At 45.9% G+C, this 15496-nt stretch overlaps 1 protein-coding gene and 1 non-coding gene across 2 annotated transcripts; one reads left to right on the top strand and one right to left on the bottom strand.

Annotated features, from left to right (window-relative positions):
- The first annotated feature begins 374 nt into the window (after window positions 1-374).
- On the top strand, window positions 375-12650 carry POLR2D (RNA polymerase II subunit D). The gene is made up of 4 exons (XM_003278144.4): window positions 375-479; window positions 5818-5998; window positions 8266-8361; window positions 10738-12650. The coding sequence occupies exons 1-4, from the start codon at window positions 407-409 to the stop codon at window positions 10814-10816; spliced, it is 429 nt and encodes a 142-aa protein (XP_003278192.1). The 5' UTR covers window positions 375-406; the 3' UTR covers window positions 10817-12650.
- Window positions 12651-13586: 936 nt separating this feature from the next.
- LOC115832005 lies at window positions 13587-13690 on the bottom strand. The gene has a single exon (XR_004027482.1). It is a non-coding gene; the product is annotated as a U6 spliceosomal RNA (small nuclear RNA).
- Window positions 13691-15496: the final 1806 nt, after the last annotated feature.

Here is a 15496-nt window from a genome sequence, read left to right as displayed (position 1 = left end):
TCTGAATATCATTGTCCGCGTGCTCAGAAGTATCAGATAATCCACCACAAATCAATAAAATTTTAGAAGTTTAAGTCAGTGAAGGAAATTGGACCCGGCACTTTCGGAGCCGGCTGCCCTGCTTTCCATCAGCAGGCGTTCCTGCATCTCATCTGACCCTCTCCGCCCAGAAAGGCGTAGGGACCTGCCCAAGGACGTCTGCGCGGCGAGGCGCATAGGAGAAGAGAGGGAGTGCAGGGCGCTCCTCAGCGGCGGGGAGCTTCCAGGACCTCACCAGCCGGTCCCCTCGCTGCGCCCGGCCCGGCTCGCACTCCCGGCCCCGCCCACCCCTCGGGGCCCCTCCCGAGACCACGCCCCTTCCACGGCCGTTGCTCTGCGCTTCCGCTTCCGGCGGCGCGGCGTGGCGATGGCGGCCGGTGGAAGTGATCCGCGGGCTGGCGACGTAGAGGAGGACGCCTCACAGCTCATCTTTCCTAAAGGTTGGGCTCGGGGCTGCCAGACTGCCCCGCGCCACTTCGCGTAGTCGCTGCAGGCCTGGCATTATGCGCGTTTCGCCCAAGGCCCTGCCTCAGCGGCGGCTTGGGCAGGCCCCGGCGCGGGGTGGGGCTGGGGAGGGAACATGGACTTGGGAGGGGCCGCCTGGGCAACTGGATTATTTCATGTGATAACAAACTGCGAAGTTCCGGGGGCCTGTGTCAAAGATAAAGCCGGACACTCAGGTGGTAAGGACAGATTTTTAAACAGTAATATACTGTTGCACTAGGGAAAAGAGTCCAGCGTGAACCGAACTCAACTTCGATTAGTACAGAACCTCTGGGCGTTTTAACGGAGAATTAGGGAATAAGGATGTGGTGAGCGGGGGCTCAGGGGAGTCGGGGAAGTGAAAAATGTAAAAAAGCGGGAAGAGGAGGGTTGGTCCGTGTGAACCCAGCTTGGTTTGTTGACCGGCGCACCTATCGAAGTTAGGCCCCTACCCTCCCACAGAGGCGGAGAGACAGAGTCCTATCTTCAGCTGTTGGCTGGAACAAACAAATTATTTTGGCAGCCTTGAGTTTTCTCAGGCACGCACTTTAAGTGGTTGGGGAGGGTATTCCTAGGGATGAGGTCTTCAGCTCAAAAACTTGAAAATGTATACAGCTGTCTTACACCTTATTGATTGATTGATTGATTGAGATAGGGTCTCGCCCTCTTGTCGAGGCTGGAGTATAGTGGCAAGATCAGAGCCCACTGCAACCTCAACCTCTCAATCGCTCAAGCGATCCTCCCACCTCAGCCTCCCAAGTAGCTGAGACCACAGGTGCACGCCCCCATACCTGGCTTATTAGAAAAATTTTTTTGTAAAGACAGGGTCTCACTATGTCGCCCAGGCTGGTCTCAAACTCCTGGGCTTAAGTGAGCCACGGCCCCTGACCTATCTTATTCTTTTATTCATTTATTTATTTATTTATTTAGAGACAGAGTCTCGCTCTGTTCCCCAGGCTGGGATGCAGTGGTACGAACTCGGCTCACTGCAGCCTCCGTCTCCTGGGCTCAAGTGATTATCCTGCCTCAGCCTCCTGAGTAGCTGGGATTACAGGTGCCCACCACCACACCCGGCTAATTTTTGTATTTTCAGTAGAGCTGGGGTTTCACCATGTTGGCCAGCCTGTTCTCGAACTCCTGACCTCAGGTGATCCACCCAGCTCAGCCTCCCAGAGTTGCTGGGATTACTGGTGTGAGCCATTGCCTGGCAAAATAGTAAATTTAAAATTAAAATGGAAATACTACCCTCTAAGACATAAAAAATATAAAAATGAAAAAATGTTTATTATGTGTTTTTTGTATTTTACGGTTTAATACGTTAGAACTTACTATTTTCGTTTTTAATTTTTTTAATTTTTATTTTTTTAAATTTTATTTTGAGATAGGGTTTCACTCTGTCACCCAGGCTGGAGTGCAGTGATGTGATCTTGGCTCATTGCAACCTACACCTCCCAGTTTCAAGCCATCCTGCCCCAGCCTCCCAAGTAGCTGGGACTACAGCCACCTGCCACCATGCCCGGCTAATTTTTGTATTTTTAGTAGGGATGGGGTTTCACCATGTTGGCCAGGCTGGTCTCGAACTCCTGACCTCAGGTGATCCACCCAGTTCAGCCTCCCAAAGTGCTGGGATTACTGGTGTGAGCCATTGCCTGGCAAAATAATAAATTTAAAATTAAAACAGAAATAGTACCCTCTAAGAAATAAAAAATATAAAAATGAAAAAATGTTTATGATGTGTTTTTTGTATTTTATGGTTTAATACGATAGAACTTACTGTTTTCGTTTTTAATTTATTTTTTTTAATTTTTTTTTTTTTAATTTTATTTTGAGATAGGGTTTCACTCTGTCACCCAGTCTGGAGTGCAGTGATGTGATCTCGGCTCACTGCAACCTATGCCTCCTAGGTTCAAGCCATCCTGCCTCAGCCTCCCAAGTAGCTGGGACTACAGGCGCCTGCCACCATGCCCAGCTAATTTTTGTATTTTTAGTAGAGACGGGGTTTCACCATGTTGGCCAGGCTGGTCTCAAACTCCTGACCTCAAGTAATCCACCCACCTTGGCCTCCCAGTGCTGGGATTACAAGTGTGAGCCACCTCGCCCTGCCTTTTTTTTTTTTTTTTTTGAGACAGGATCTCATTCTGCTACCCAGGTTGGAGTGCAGTGGTGTGATCACAGCTCACTGCAGCCTCAACCTTCCCCAGGCTCAGGTAATCCGCTCACCTCACTTCAGCCTCTGGAGTACCTGGGACTACAAGTGCAGGCCACCACACCTGGCTAATTTAATTGTATTTTTTTGTGGAGACAAGGTTTCACCATGTGGCCCAGGCTGGTCTTGAACTCCTGGGCTCAAGTGATCTGCCCGCTTTGGCCACCCAAAGCGTTAGAAAGTATAGGTGTGAGCCACTGCACCTGGCCTATTAATGGTCATAATGATGCATCCTCGGTAAAATTTCCAGATGACATACTGGCCAAGGAGTTGTTTTTCCTTTTTTAGCAACAGGGGTTAATTATGGCCATTGTTCTTAAAATATTTGCACAAGAGAAAATAACATGCAGATCCCCTGATCTATTTCCTTTTGTTTCTAAATAAATAGTGTGTGTGTGTGTGTGTGTGTGTGTGTGCGCGCGCGTGCGCTTTCACTTGAAAATGTTCCTTGGGATTAGCCATGGGGAGAAGTCTTGGATCCCTCCTCTCCATAGTTATACAAAAGTGTCTGAACTGCCTCCCCCATCCCCATTTTGTTGATGCTGAATCCTGGGAATGCCTCCCAAAAGCTCTGTGGTAGGTCTCAGACACTGCTTTCCTAGGCCTTCTGAGTTACAGTTTGGCTGCCTTGACCTTCCTTGGTTGAAGGGAGTGAGGGTAATGTATTAGTAGTACTTGGGTATTGTTCTTAATGAGAAATAGGGACAGTTGACTAGTTTCCTGGTGTCCTAAAAGTTCCATTCCTTTCCATTGAACAAGTAATTTGGTTTAGTGCAGAAAGGGACCATCTCTTTTTTTTTTTTTTTTTTTTTTTTTTTAAGACAGAGTTTCACTGTTGTTGCCTAGGCTGGAGTGCAGTGGCACAATCTCGGCTCACCGCAACCTCCACCTCCCGGGTTCAAGCAATTCTCCTGCCTCGGCCTCCTGAGTAGGTGGGATTACAGTCATGTGCCACCACTCCCAACTAATTTTTGTATTTTTAGTAGAGATGGGGTTTCACCATGTTAGGCTGGTCTCGAACTCCTGACCTCAGGTGATTCACCTGCCTTGGCCTCCCAAAGTGCTGGGATTACAGGCATGAGCCACCGCGCTCAGCCTGGGAGGCATCTCTTAACATTGATTTTTCCAGGACCTGTAAAAGCATCAAAGTTCCAACAAACGGATTTGTAACTGATTAGCTGCTGCTTCCCTTTTTTTTTTTGGCCTGATGTCATTTATTACCGTCACTTCAGAGTTTGGAGGTCCTGCAGTCCTGATTTATAGCCTTTTCCTCTACTCATTGCTGTGAGGCAGTAGTTTCTTCTGTACCTACACTGCCTCAGTGTTAAAGATTAAAAGAGGTAACTTTCCTGGTATACAGATAGGCACTCACTGTAGTACATCCCCTATTATAGGCTGGAAGACTGAAAAAGAAGGTGTTCTGAGGTTTTTGTTTAAACTCTCCTGCCCTCAGGTAGAAAATAGTTTTTGGTTACCTATTTTTTAATGTATATTTTAATTTTATTTCAATAGTGCTCCAACTGTATTGGTAGCCTATTCTATTCAGTAGCAACGGGTACCTTTCAAATAAAAATACAGTTTCCTCCTGACCCACCGCTTAAACTGTGTTGTAAAAGGAGAATGAAGCTCTTGTCAGTTACCTGGCTTGAGAAATGGGAAGGCATTACTCTGAGGGAGGTGTTAGTGATTTCTCTGATAGTGAACAGACCCATAGCACATGTAAATGTGAAATTGCAAGTCATTTTGGCTTTTCCTCACTGTTGCATCCTCTTCAGTGTGGGGTTATAAACATGAATTCATGTTTATGAATGATTCCTACTCTAAGGGAACTCACTGTTAAGAGAAAGACAGATAAAAACTGTCTCTAACACTTTGAGATAAACATTAGGAACATAAGATCCTGCAGGAACATAAGGGAGAGAATGATTTTCCCAAGGGGTAACAGCATTTTTTAACAGAACTATTGTAGAAATGTAGAAGGTAGCCGTATATTATGAAAAGGGGCCATGGGTTTCTTTTTCTCTCAAACCTAATTCTTAAAAGTTGCTTATAACATTTGTGTGTGTACAAAAATAGATTTTGGGGCACATTATGTTTATTTCCAGACACTTGGCCCTATTTAACACGTAACGATTCTTAAAATTGAGAGTATAATACTAGCATTATGGAAGTAGGAAGATGATGAGCTGATGCTGGCTAGAGGGAAGGAATTGTCAGTGTACTCTTGAAATCAGTAACTAGTCTATGTGTCATTACTTAGTAGCATGTCTAGGTCAGTTTTTGGTGTCAGAATCTAGCTCAGACAAGCTAGATTGTGTTAGTGTCTCGAGAATGTTAGTGTCTCGTGAACTCCACTGTGCCTTGTGGTATGTAACTGTGGGTGAACTTAAAGATGTGGAGTAGCTGCAGGCATAAAAAATAATGAGATCCCAGCCTGGGCAGCGTGGCGAAACCCCCGTCTCTACCAAAAACATACAGGGTGTGGTGGCGCGTGTCTGCAGTCCAGCTACCTGGGAGGCTGAGATGGGGATGGGGGATCACCTTAGCTCAGGGAGGTCAAGGCTGCAGTGAATTGTATTCATGCCACTACACTCCAGCCTGGGTGACGGATTGAGACTCTGTCTCAAAAAAAAAAAAAAAGAACGAAATCATATCTTTTGCAGCAACATGGATGGAGCTGGAGGCCATTCACTTAAGCAATTAGCACAGGAACAGAAGACCAAGTACCTCACATTCTTCTAAGTGGGAGTTAAACCTTGAGTACATATGGACAGAAGGGAACAACAGACACTGAGGCCTAGTTAAGGGGGTGGGTGGTGCAGATTGAAAAACTATGTATCAGTACTATGCTTATCACTTGGATGACAAAATAGTCTGTTCACCAAACCCTCACAACACCCATTTTCCCTGTAGTACAGACCTGCACATGCACCCTGAACCTCAAATAAAAGTTCAAAAAAAAGTAGATGTGGAGTAGGAAACCCCTGGATTTCTGCAGGGGCAGAGAAATGTTCAAATGCACAGTGAACATTTAGAAGCAAACTTTTGAAGGAGTATTTTCAGCTGCCATTTATGCTTCTCACAAATAGAGTTTGAAACAGCTGAGACACTTCTAAATTCAGAAGTTCATATGCTTCTGGAACATCGAAAGCAACAGAATGAGAGTGCAGAGGATGAACAGGAGCTCTCAGAAGTCTTCATGAAAACATTGAACTACACAGCCCGTTTCAGTCGTTTCAAAAACAGAGAGACCATTGCCAGTGTTCGTAGGTGAGTGCTAAAAGAAAGTTTTTATTACTCCAAACCACTGGACAACTGCATGTAGAATGCTTTCCCCTCCCCCTTTCCCAGGTGTCACTTGTGAATTTAAGTAAGATAATGTTAGACTGGGCATGGTGGCTCACACCCAGCACTTTGGAAGGTTGAGGCAGCAGATCACTTGAGGCCAGGTGTTCAAGACCAGCCTGGTCAATATAGCAAAAACCCGTCTCTACTAAAAATGCAAAAAATTAGCTGGTGGTACACACCATTAATCCTAGCTATTCAGGAGGCCGAGGCGGGAGAATCGCTTGAATCTGTAGGCCAAGGTTGCAGTGAGCCGAGATTGCGCAACTGCACTCCAACCTGGGCAACTTAGAAGACCAGAATTTCAGCCAGGTGTGGTGGCTTACACCTGTAATCCAAACTTTGCAGAGCTGAGGCGGACCAGTCTCTTGAGGCCAGGAGTTCAAGACCAGCATGGGCAACATGGTGAAACTCGTGTCCCTACAAAAAAAAATACAGAAATTAGCCAGGTGTGGTGGCGGGTACCTGTGGTCCTAGTTACTTGGGAGGCCGAAGTGGGAGGATCATGTGAACCTGGGAGGTTGAGGCTTTAGTGAGCCGTGATTGTGCCACTGTACTCCAGTCTGGGAACAGATTCAAATATGAATCTGTCATATTTTGTGTAAGTCCAGTATGTGTGATCTAAATGGTACTGTTAGTGGGGAAGTAACTTTTTCTGGTTTTTTTTGTAGAGATGGGGAGACTTACTGTGTTGTCCAGGCTGATCTCAAACTCCTGGCCTCAATTGATCCTCCAACCTTAGCCCCCCAAAGTGCTGGGATTGGCCAGGTGCGGTGGCTCATGCCTGTAATTCCAGCACTTTGGGCGACCAAGATGGGCAGATGACTTGCGGTCAGGAGTTCAAGACCAGCCTGACCAAAATGGTGAAATCTTGTCTACTAAAAATACAAAAATTAGCTGGGCGTGGTAGCGCACGCCTGTAGCGACAGCTACTTGGGAGCCTGAGAAAGTAGAATTGCTTGAACCCGGGAGACGGAGGTAGCAGTCAGCCAAGATCGTGCCACTGCACTCCAGCCCGGGTGACAGAGTGAGACTCCATCTCAAAAAAAAACAAAGTCCTCGAATTAGAGATAAGCCACCATGTCCAGCCTATAGATAGATACATAGATAGATAGATAGATAGATAGATAGATAGATAGATAGATAATTCTATTTGTACCTATGTATGAGGTACATGTGATATTTTGTTACTTAGAATGTGTAATGATTATGTTAGGGTATTGAGGGTATTGATCATTTCTATGTATTAGGAACATTTCAAGTCTTCTCCCCCAGCTATTTTTATTTTGTGTATTTATTCATTGATTTTAGAGACAAGGTCTCACTATGTTGCCCAGGCTGAAGACGTCTTGAACTCCTGGACTCAAGTGATCCTCCTGCCTTGGCCTCCCAAAGTGCTAGGATTACAGGCATGAGCTGCTAAGCCCGGCCTCTTCTACCTTTTTTTTGTTTTGTTTCATTTTGTTTTGAGATAGTCTCACTTCATCACCCAGATTGGAGTGTAGTGGTGCGATCTTGGCTCACGGCAACCTCCACCTCCCAGGTTAAAGCAGTTCTCATGCCTCAGCCTTCCAAGTAGCTGGGACTACAGACACACACCACCACACCTGGCTAATTTTTTTAGCTTTTTGTTTTTTTGCTTTTGTTTGTTTGTTTTGAGACGGAGTCTAGTTCTGTCACCCAGGCTGGAGTGCAGTGGCGTGATCTTGGCTCACTGCAACCTCCGCCTCCCGGGTTCAAGCAATTCTCCTGCCTCAGCCTCCCGAGTAGCTGGGTTGACAGGCGCCCGCCATTGCACCTAGCTAATTTTTGTATTTTTAGTAAAGACGGGGTTTCACTGTGTTGGCCAGGCTGGTCTCGAACTCCTGACCTCCGATGATCCACCTGCCTTGGCCTCCCAGATTGCTGGGATTACAGGCGTGAGCCACTGCACCTTGCCAATTTTTGTATTTTTAGTAGAGACGGGGTTTCGCCGTGGTGCTCAGGCTGGTCTCGAACTCCTCACATCAAGTGAGGGAGCCCGCCTTGGCCTCTCAGAGTGCTGGAATTACAGGTGTGAGCCACCACACCTGGCCGTCTAGCTATTTTTAAATACTAGCTACGTTTGATCCCTTTTTTCCTGTTAATTATTCTTTGATTTTTGTTTTTATTTGTTTTTGATTGTTATGATTTTTTTTTTTCCTTTTGATTAGCTTGCTACTCCAGAAAAAGCTTCATAAGTTTGAGTTGGCCTGTTTGGCCAACCTTTGCCCAGAAACTGCTGAGGAGTCCAAGGCTCTAATCCCAAGGTTAGTACCAGTTGTGATAAGTTCTCTGTATACTGGATAAATTCCTACAAATAGAATTGGTGTGTCTAAAATGTGTGTGTATTATATATTTGGATACATAATTGCCAATATTGAATGAAAGCTCCTTTGTTTTTTGAGATGGAGTTTCGCTCTTGTTGTTGCCCAGGCTGGAGTTCAATGGCGTGATCTCGGCTCACCACAACCTCTGCCTTCTGGGTTCAAGTGATTCTCCTGCCTCACCCTCCCGAGTAGCTGGGATTACAGGCATGCACCAACACACCCGGCTAATTTTGTGTTTTTAGTAGAGATGGGGTATCTCCATGTTGGTCAGGCCGGTCGCGAACTCCCAGCCTCAGTTGATTTGCCCGCCTCGGCCTCCCAGAGTGCTGGGATTACAGGTGTGAGCCACTGTGCCCGGCCAAAAGTGCTCTTTTAACAGTGTGTGAGAATGATGGTTTTATACCACACCAAGTGATAGCAAAAATATGAAACAGCTGGAACTTCTGTACGCTGATGGTAGGAGTGTGTTAATTAGAACAATCATTTTGGAGAGTGATTTGGCTATGTCTGGTAAAGATGAATATACTCCAAGTTCCAAAAATCCATTCCTGGTACATATCCTAAAGGTAACTCACACAAGTTTAGAAGGAGACGTATATTTTAGTGTTCATTGCTACATTGTTTTGTTTTTAGTAGACATGGGGTTTCACCATGTTCGCCAGGCTGGTCTCAAACTTCTGGCCTCAAGTGATCTGCCTGCCTTAGCCTCCCAAGTGCTGGGATTACAGGCATGAGCCACGGTGCCCAGCCTCGTGCTCCACTGCTAATGATAGCAGAAATTTGATAATCTCTTGGCCAGTAAGAAAATGGGTAAATGAATCATCGTATAGTCATACAATGTTTATTATACAGCAGTAAAAAAAAAAATCAATGAATTAGAACCACATGGAGTATCAACATATGCCAGAATGAATTTTGAGGAAAAAAATTGCAGAAGGATAAATACAGTATGATGCCATTTCTTATAAAGTTTGAAACTGTGCTGCATATTATTTACGTATCCATAAATGTGTAGTAAGTATAAAAATATGTATGGCAAAACAAATTTTTTTTAAATGTATGGCAATGATAAATACTAAATTGAGGATGGTGGTTATTTCTGGGGAAGGAGGGAAGGTATTGGTCTAGGATAATATACACAGCCATCCACTTTTCCTGCTTATTAAAGAACTCTGGGCCAGGCACAGTGGCTCACGCCTGTAATCCCAGCACTTTGGGAGGCCGAGGCAGGTGGATCACAAGGTCAGGAGGTCGAGACCATCCTGGCCAACATGGTGGAACTCCATCTCTACTAAAATACAAAATTAGCTGGGCATGGTGGTGTGCGACTGTAGTCCCAGCTACTCAGGAGGCTGAAGTAGGGGAATCACTGGAACCCGGGAGGTGGAGGTTGCAGTGAGCCAAGATTGCGCTACTGCACTCCTGTTTGGCAATAGAGCGACACTCCATCTCAAAAAAAAAAGAACTCTGGCCAGGTGTGGTGGCTCACACCTGTCATCCCAGCACTTTGGGAGGTTGATACCATTAGAAAACATGAAGACAGTAAATGAAAAAAATGCAGGGCCGGGCATGGTGGCTCATGCCTGTAATCCCAGCACTTTGGGAGGTTGAGGCAGGAGGATCACCTGAGGTCAGGAGTTCGAGACCAGCCTGGCCAATGGTGAAACCCCGTCTCTACTAAAAATAAAAATTAGCTGGGTGAGGGCTGGGCATGGTGGCTTACGGCTGTAATCCCAGCACTTTGGGAGGCCAAGGCGGGCAGATCACGAGGTCAGGAGATCAAGACCATCCTGGCTAACACGGTGAAACCCCGTCTCTACTAAAAATACAAAAAATTAGCTGGGCGTGGTGGCGGGCGTCTGTGGTCCCAGCTACTTGGGAGGCTGAGGCAGGAGAATGGTGGGAACCCAGAAGGTGGAGCTTGTAGTGAGCCCAGATTGCGCCACTGCACTCCAGCCTGGGCGACAGCAAGACTCCGTTTGGTAGGCTGAGGCAGGAGAATCACTTGAACCCGGGAGGCGGAGGTTTCAATGAGCCAAGATCATGCCACTTGACAAAAGCGAAACTCCATCTCAAAAAAAAGAAAAAAAGAAACCTGTAAGTCAAGTGGGGCTAACTGTAAAGGTGTATTTTTTATACCTTTTATCTTTTATATGTTTGAAATATTTTGTAATGTTTTATCAGGAAAAGTGGAAAAGAAATACAGATGAAAGGTAAAGGTGTTAGAGATGTGGGCAGCAGATTAGTATGCCTCAAAGAAGAGTGTGGGGAAATTGCCAGTCGCCAAATCACTCATTTCTTTTCATTTTCTTGTAGCTTGGAGGGACGGTTTGAAGATGAGGAGCTGCAGCAGATTCTTGATGATATCCAGACAAAGCGCAGCTTTCAGTATTAATCTCCAAACATCACTGCTGCTCGGAGAAACCACGTCCCCAGGCATAACACCACCTTCCCAGGGTCTGGGGCTGACTTGTACAGAAATTCTGTTGAAGACAGTTGAGAATTCCTTTGGAGAAAACAGCCCAGCTTGGCATGGGGTTAGGTTGCTGTTTCAAGTAACTCATAGGCCCAGGTGACATGGAATCTTGGAGCAGCCTTGTGCAGTGGCTGCCAGTGGCTTCCTGAACGTGCCTCTGGGAAGTGTGAGATGGGGGGGTCACATAGGCCACACTATTGACTACCTCATTCATGGTTTTTGGCCTCCACATCATCTTTTTTCTTAATATTTCACGTTTTAATTTCAGTGTGTTTATACTTTTTGAAACTAGACCAGAACATAGTAGACTTCATAGAGAAAGACCAGTTTTACCTAGATGCTAAAGGAAGAATTAAACCACTGTTAGTTTGAAATGCTTTTTTTTTTTAATGAGGATAGGGTCTTAACTCTTGCCCAGGCTGGAGGAGTGCAGTTGTACAGTCATGGCTCACTGAAGCCTTGACCCCCCTGCCTCAGCCTCCCAAATAACTGGGGCCACAGGTGTGCACCACAACTCTCAGCTAATTTTTAAAATTTTTTATAGAGATGGGGTTTTACTATGCTGCCCAGACTGATCTTAAACTCCTGGGCTCAAGTGATCCCCCTGCCTTGGCCTCCCAAACTGGTGAGATTACAGGCATGAGCCACCAAAACTGGCCTAAATTCTTAAAGGATGAGAGTGTCGATGACAGAGCACCTTGGCATCTTTGTGCCTAACCTGGGAGACGGAAGAAGCACGCCATGGGAAGTGTTTACACTTGGGGACAAGTGCTAAGTATTGTGGAGCCTATAGCCCCTTGAGGTAGATGGCTACTTTGCCTTTCTTCTTGAACTGTCTTGCAGAATGTGGATTTGGGGTAAGTGGTTTTGAAGGATTCGTTTAGTCACCCTCAAATTAAGATTTTTACTTCATCTTTCTTGGGCCTGCACCTCCAAGATAACAAAGAAGAAATAATGGTCATGTCAAAGAGGTCCGCAACCAGGTGTGTGCTGTTCACTGCAGCCCATTTGCTGCACGAACTGTGGTTGGTGTGTGCCCAGTGACAAGGCTATTAAGAAATTCATCATTTGAAACATAGAGGCCGCAGCAGTCAGCGACGTTTCTGAAGTGAGCATCCTTGATGCCTGTGTACTTCCCAGGCTGGATGTGAAGCTACATTACTGTGTGAGTTGTGCCAATCACAGCATGGTAGTCAGGAATCGAGCTCATGAAACAGGCAAGGACCGAACACCTCCACCCCAATGTAGACCTGCAGGTGCTGCCCCATGACCCCCACCAAAGCCCATATAAGGAGCAGAGTTGTTAAGGACTGAAGAAAAACTTCTTTGGAGAAAAATAAAATTGCAATTGTACTTAAAAAATTTTTTTTTTTTTTACTTCATAGGCCAGGCTTGAAGTTCTGAACACTTTGAAGTCTCCAATTATGAGGGATCCAGTCTAAGCCTCTGGCCTGCTACTTAGCAATAAGTGCTTTATTCCGAAGGAGGGAGTCAGCCACTCTTGAGCCACTGCAGTGAAGTCACTTGATCTCAGTCTGGGGGAAAACACTTTAATGGCTAAGCATTCCAGCTTTGATTTTTCTGAAGGGAATACACTTGTTTTCAATTTTGGGGTTTTTCTTTGGGGCACTTGCTTGACTCTATATGAACTTGTGATCCAAGGAAAAAGGAGAAAGAACAATGTTGGCTTTTAAAGTCAGGATGGTTTTATATTTGCTACGAAATAAGGCAAAAATAAAGAATTCTTATTATTTATTTATTTATTTATTTTAAGATAGAGTCAGGCTCTGTCACCCAGGATGCCATGGTGCAATCTTGGCTCACTGCAACCTCTGCCTCCCGGGTTCAAGTGATTCTCCTGCCTCAGCCTCCCAAGTGGCTGGGATTACAGGCACCTGCCACCACGCCCGGCTAATTTTTTGTGTTTTTTAGTAGAGACAGGGTTTCACCATGTTTGCCAGGCTGGTCTTGAACTCCTGACCTCAAGTGATCCTCCCACCTCAGCTTACCAAAGTGCTGAGATTACAGGCGTGAGCCACCATGCCCGGCCAATCTTTATCCTTGAGCAACTTCGCTTCTTTGAGCCTCATTGGTGTTCCCAATTGTGAAATATGGATAATAATAGTATCTGTGCCATGGATATTTTGATAAGGTTGAATAAAGAGGAAATTACCACAAAGAGCCTGGAGATGTCTGATATATAGTATGTTCCAGTAAATGTTCACTATTCTTAGCATGTCAGGCAGATGAGCTAGTATAGATAGATGATTAAGTCAGCTTGCTTCATAGAAATTAGTGCAAGAATTTGGTAGCCTACCAACTGATAGTATCAGACTTGGAAAATAAATGAAATTGGGCCAGGCGTGGTAGCTCACCATTGTAATCCCAGCACTTTCAGAGGCCGAGGCAGGCGGATCACCTGAGGTTGGGAGTTTGAGACCATCCTGACCAACATGGAGAAACCCCATCTCTACTTAAAATACAAAATTAGCAGGGCATGGTGGCGCATGCCTGTAATTGCAGCTACTCTGGAGGCTGAGGCAGGAGAATTGCTTGAACCTGGGAGGCAAAGGGGGTGGTGAGCCAAGATTGCACCATTGCACTCTAGCCTAGGCAACAAGAGCGAAACTGTCTCAAAAAAAAAAAAAAAAAATGAAACTGCTTACCCAAATCTACAGAGTTAACTTTTATTTATTTTTTAATGCTTGATGAATTTGCATGTCATTCTTGGGCAGTGGCCATGCTGTCTTCTCTATATTCCAATTTGGGTATATGTGCTGCCAAAGTGAGTACTGCAGAATTATTTGTTGAGAGAGGCACTTAGATGTGCTGATTGGCACTAAAGCAGTGGAATGGGAAGAAGAGACTTGGAAGGCAGCCCAGACGATCCAGGCATGTGCTAGATGGCAACTGAGGAGCACAGTGCTACCATCTTTACTGGCGTTTCCACCTATGTGCCAGGGTTTCTGTGAGCTACCTGAGAATACTGAAGTATATAATGCCCCGGCACATAGTTAGGCACTAATCAGTGGTGTTTATCAAGGTGATTAAAAGCAGACTTAAAAAGCAGCTCATAGCCAGGCGCGGTGGCTCACACCTGTAATCCCAGCACTTTGGGAGGCCAAGGTGGGCGGATCACCGGAGGTCAGGAGTTCAAGATCAGCCTGGCCAACATGGTGAAAACCTGTCTCTACTAAAAATGCAAAAATTAGCCAGGCGTGGTGGCGGGCACCTGTAATCCCAGCTACTTGGGAAGCTGAGGCAGGAGAATTGCTTGAATCGGGGAGGTGGAGGTTGCAGTGAGCCAAGATCACGCCATTGCACTCCAGCCTGGGCAACAAGAGAGAGACTCCCGTCTTGAAAAAAATAAAATAATAAAAAGCAGCTCATACTAGGGAAATTGGTAAAGCAAACTCATGCTGTTACAGGTTAAAAGCCTGGTCAGCTATTCAGCTAGACAGTCAAAAGTTGTCTACAGGGCTGGACAGCATATTGCTATTGAAAATAGCTACTAGGGGCCGGGCGCGGTGGCTCACGCCTGCAATCCCAGCACTTTGGGAGGCCGAGGTGGGCGGATCACAAGGTCAGGAGATCGAGACCATCCTGGCTAACACGGTGAAACCCCATCTCTACTAAAGATACAAAAAATTAGCCGGGCGCGGTGGCAGGCGCCTGTAGTCCCAGCTACGCGGGAGGCTAAGGCAGGAGAATGGCGTGAACCCCGGGGGGCGGAGCCTGCAGTGAGCCGAGATCGCGCCACTGCACTCCAGCCTGGGTGAAAAAGCAAGACTTCGTCTCAAAAAAAAAAAAGAAAATAGCTACTAGGAGACCTTGCACAATCTGTGAAACATTGTTAGGCTCATTGTACTATGTAAAATCAGGAAAGAATTTGAGAACATACTGATACAACAAAAAGATGGGTTGTCAAACCCTCACTTCACCAGAAAGCTAAATTAACCAGATAAGTCTTTCTGAAAGTTTTAGTGTCTTAGTTTGTTCCTGTGCTGTAACAGAATACCTTAGACTGGGTAAATAATAGGAATTTATTTCTCACAGTTCTGGAGGCTGGCAAATGCAAGATCCAGGTGCTGGTACGTTCAGTGTCTGGCAAGGGCGGCTTTCTGGTCCAAGATGGTGCCTTTTTTCTGCATCTTCCGTAGGGAATGAACACTGTCCTTATGGTAGAAGGGATGGAAGGACCAGGCTTTTTTTTTTTTTTTTTTTTTTTTGATACGGCAGGGTCTCGCTCTGTTGTCCAGGCTGGAGTGCAGTGGCATGATTAAGGTTCACTGCAGCCTCAATCTCCGGGGCTCCAGCGATCCTCCCACCTCAGCCTCTTGGATAGCTGGGACCACAGGCACGAGCTACCATGCCTCGCTAATTTTATTTTTTGTAGAGACGGGGTTTTGCCATGTTGCCCAGGCTGGTCTGGAATTCCTGACCTTTAGCAGTCCATCTGTTTCCGCCTCCCAAATGCTGAGATTAGAGGCATGAGTCACTGCGCCCGGCCTGCAGCCTCTTTTATAAGGGCATTAATCCCCTTCATGAGGGATATTCTCTCATGACTTAATCACCTGCCAAAGACCCCACCTCTTAATA

Source organism: Nomascus leucogenys, chromosome 20 (genome assembly GCF_006542625.1).
Source record: "Nomascus leucogenys isolate Asia chromosome 20, Asia_NLE_v1, whole genome shotgun sequence".
In the NCBI taxonomy this organism is placed as follows: domain Eukaryota; kingdom Metazoa; phylum Chordata; class Mammalia; order Primates; family Hylobatidae; genus Nomascus; species Nomascus leucogenys.
This window is presented reverse-complemented; position numbering and strand designations above follow the sequence as displayed.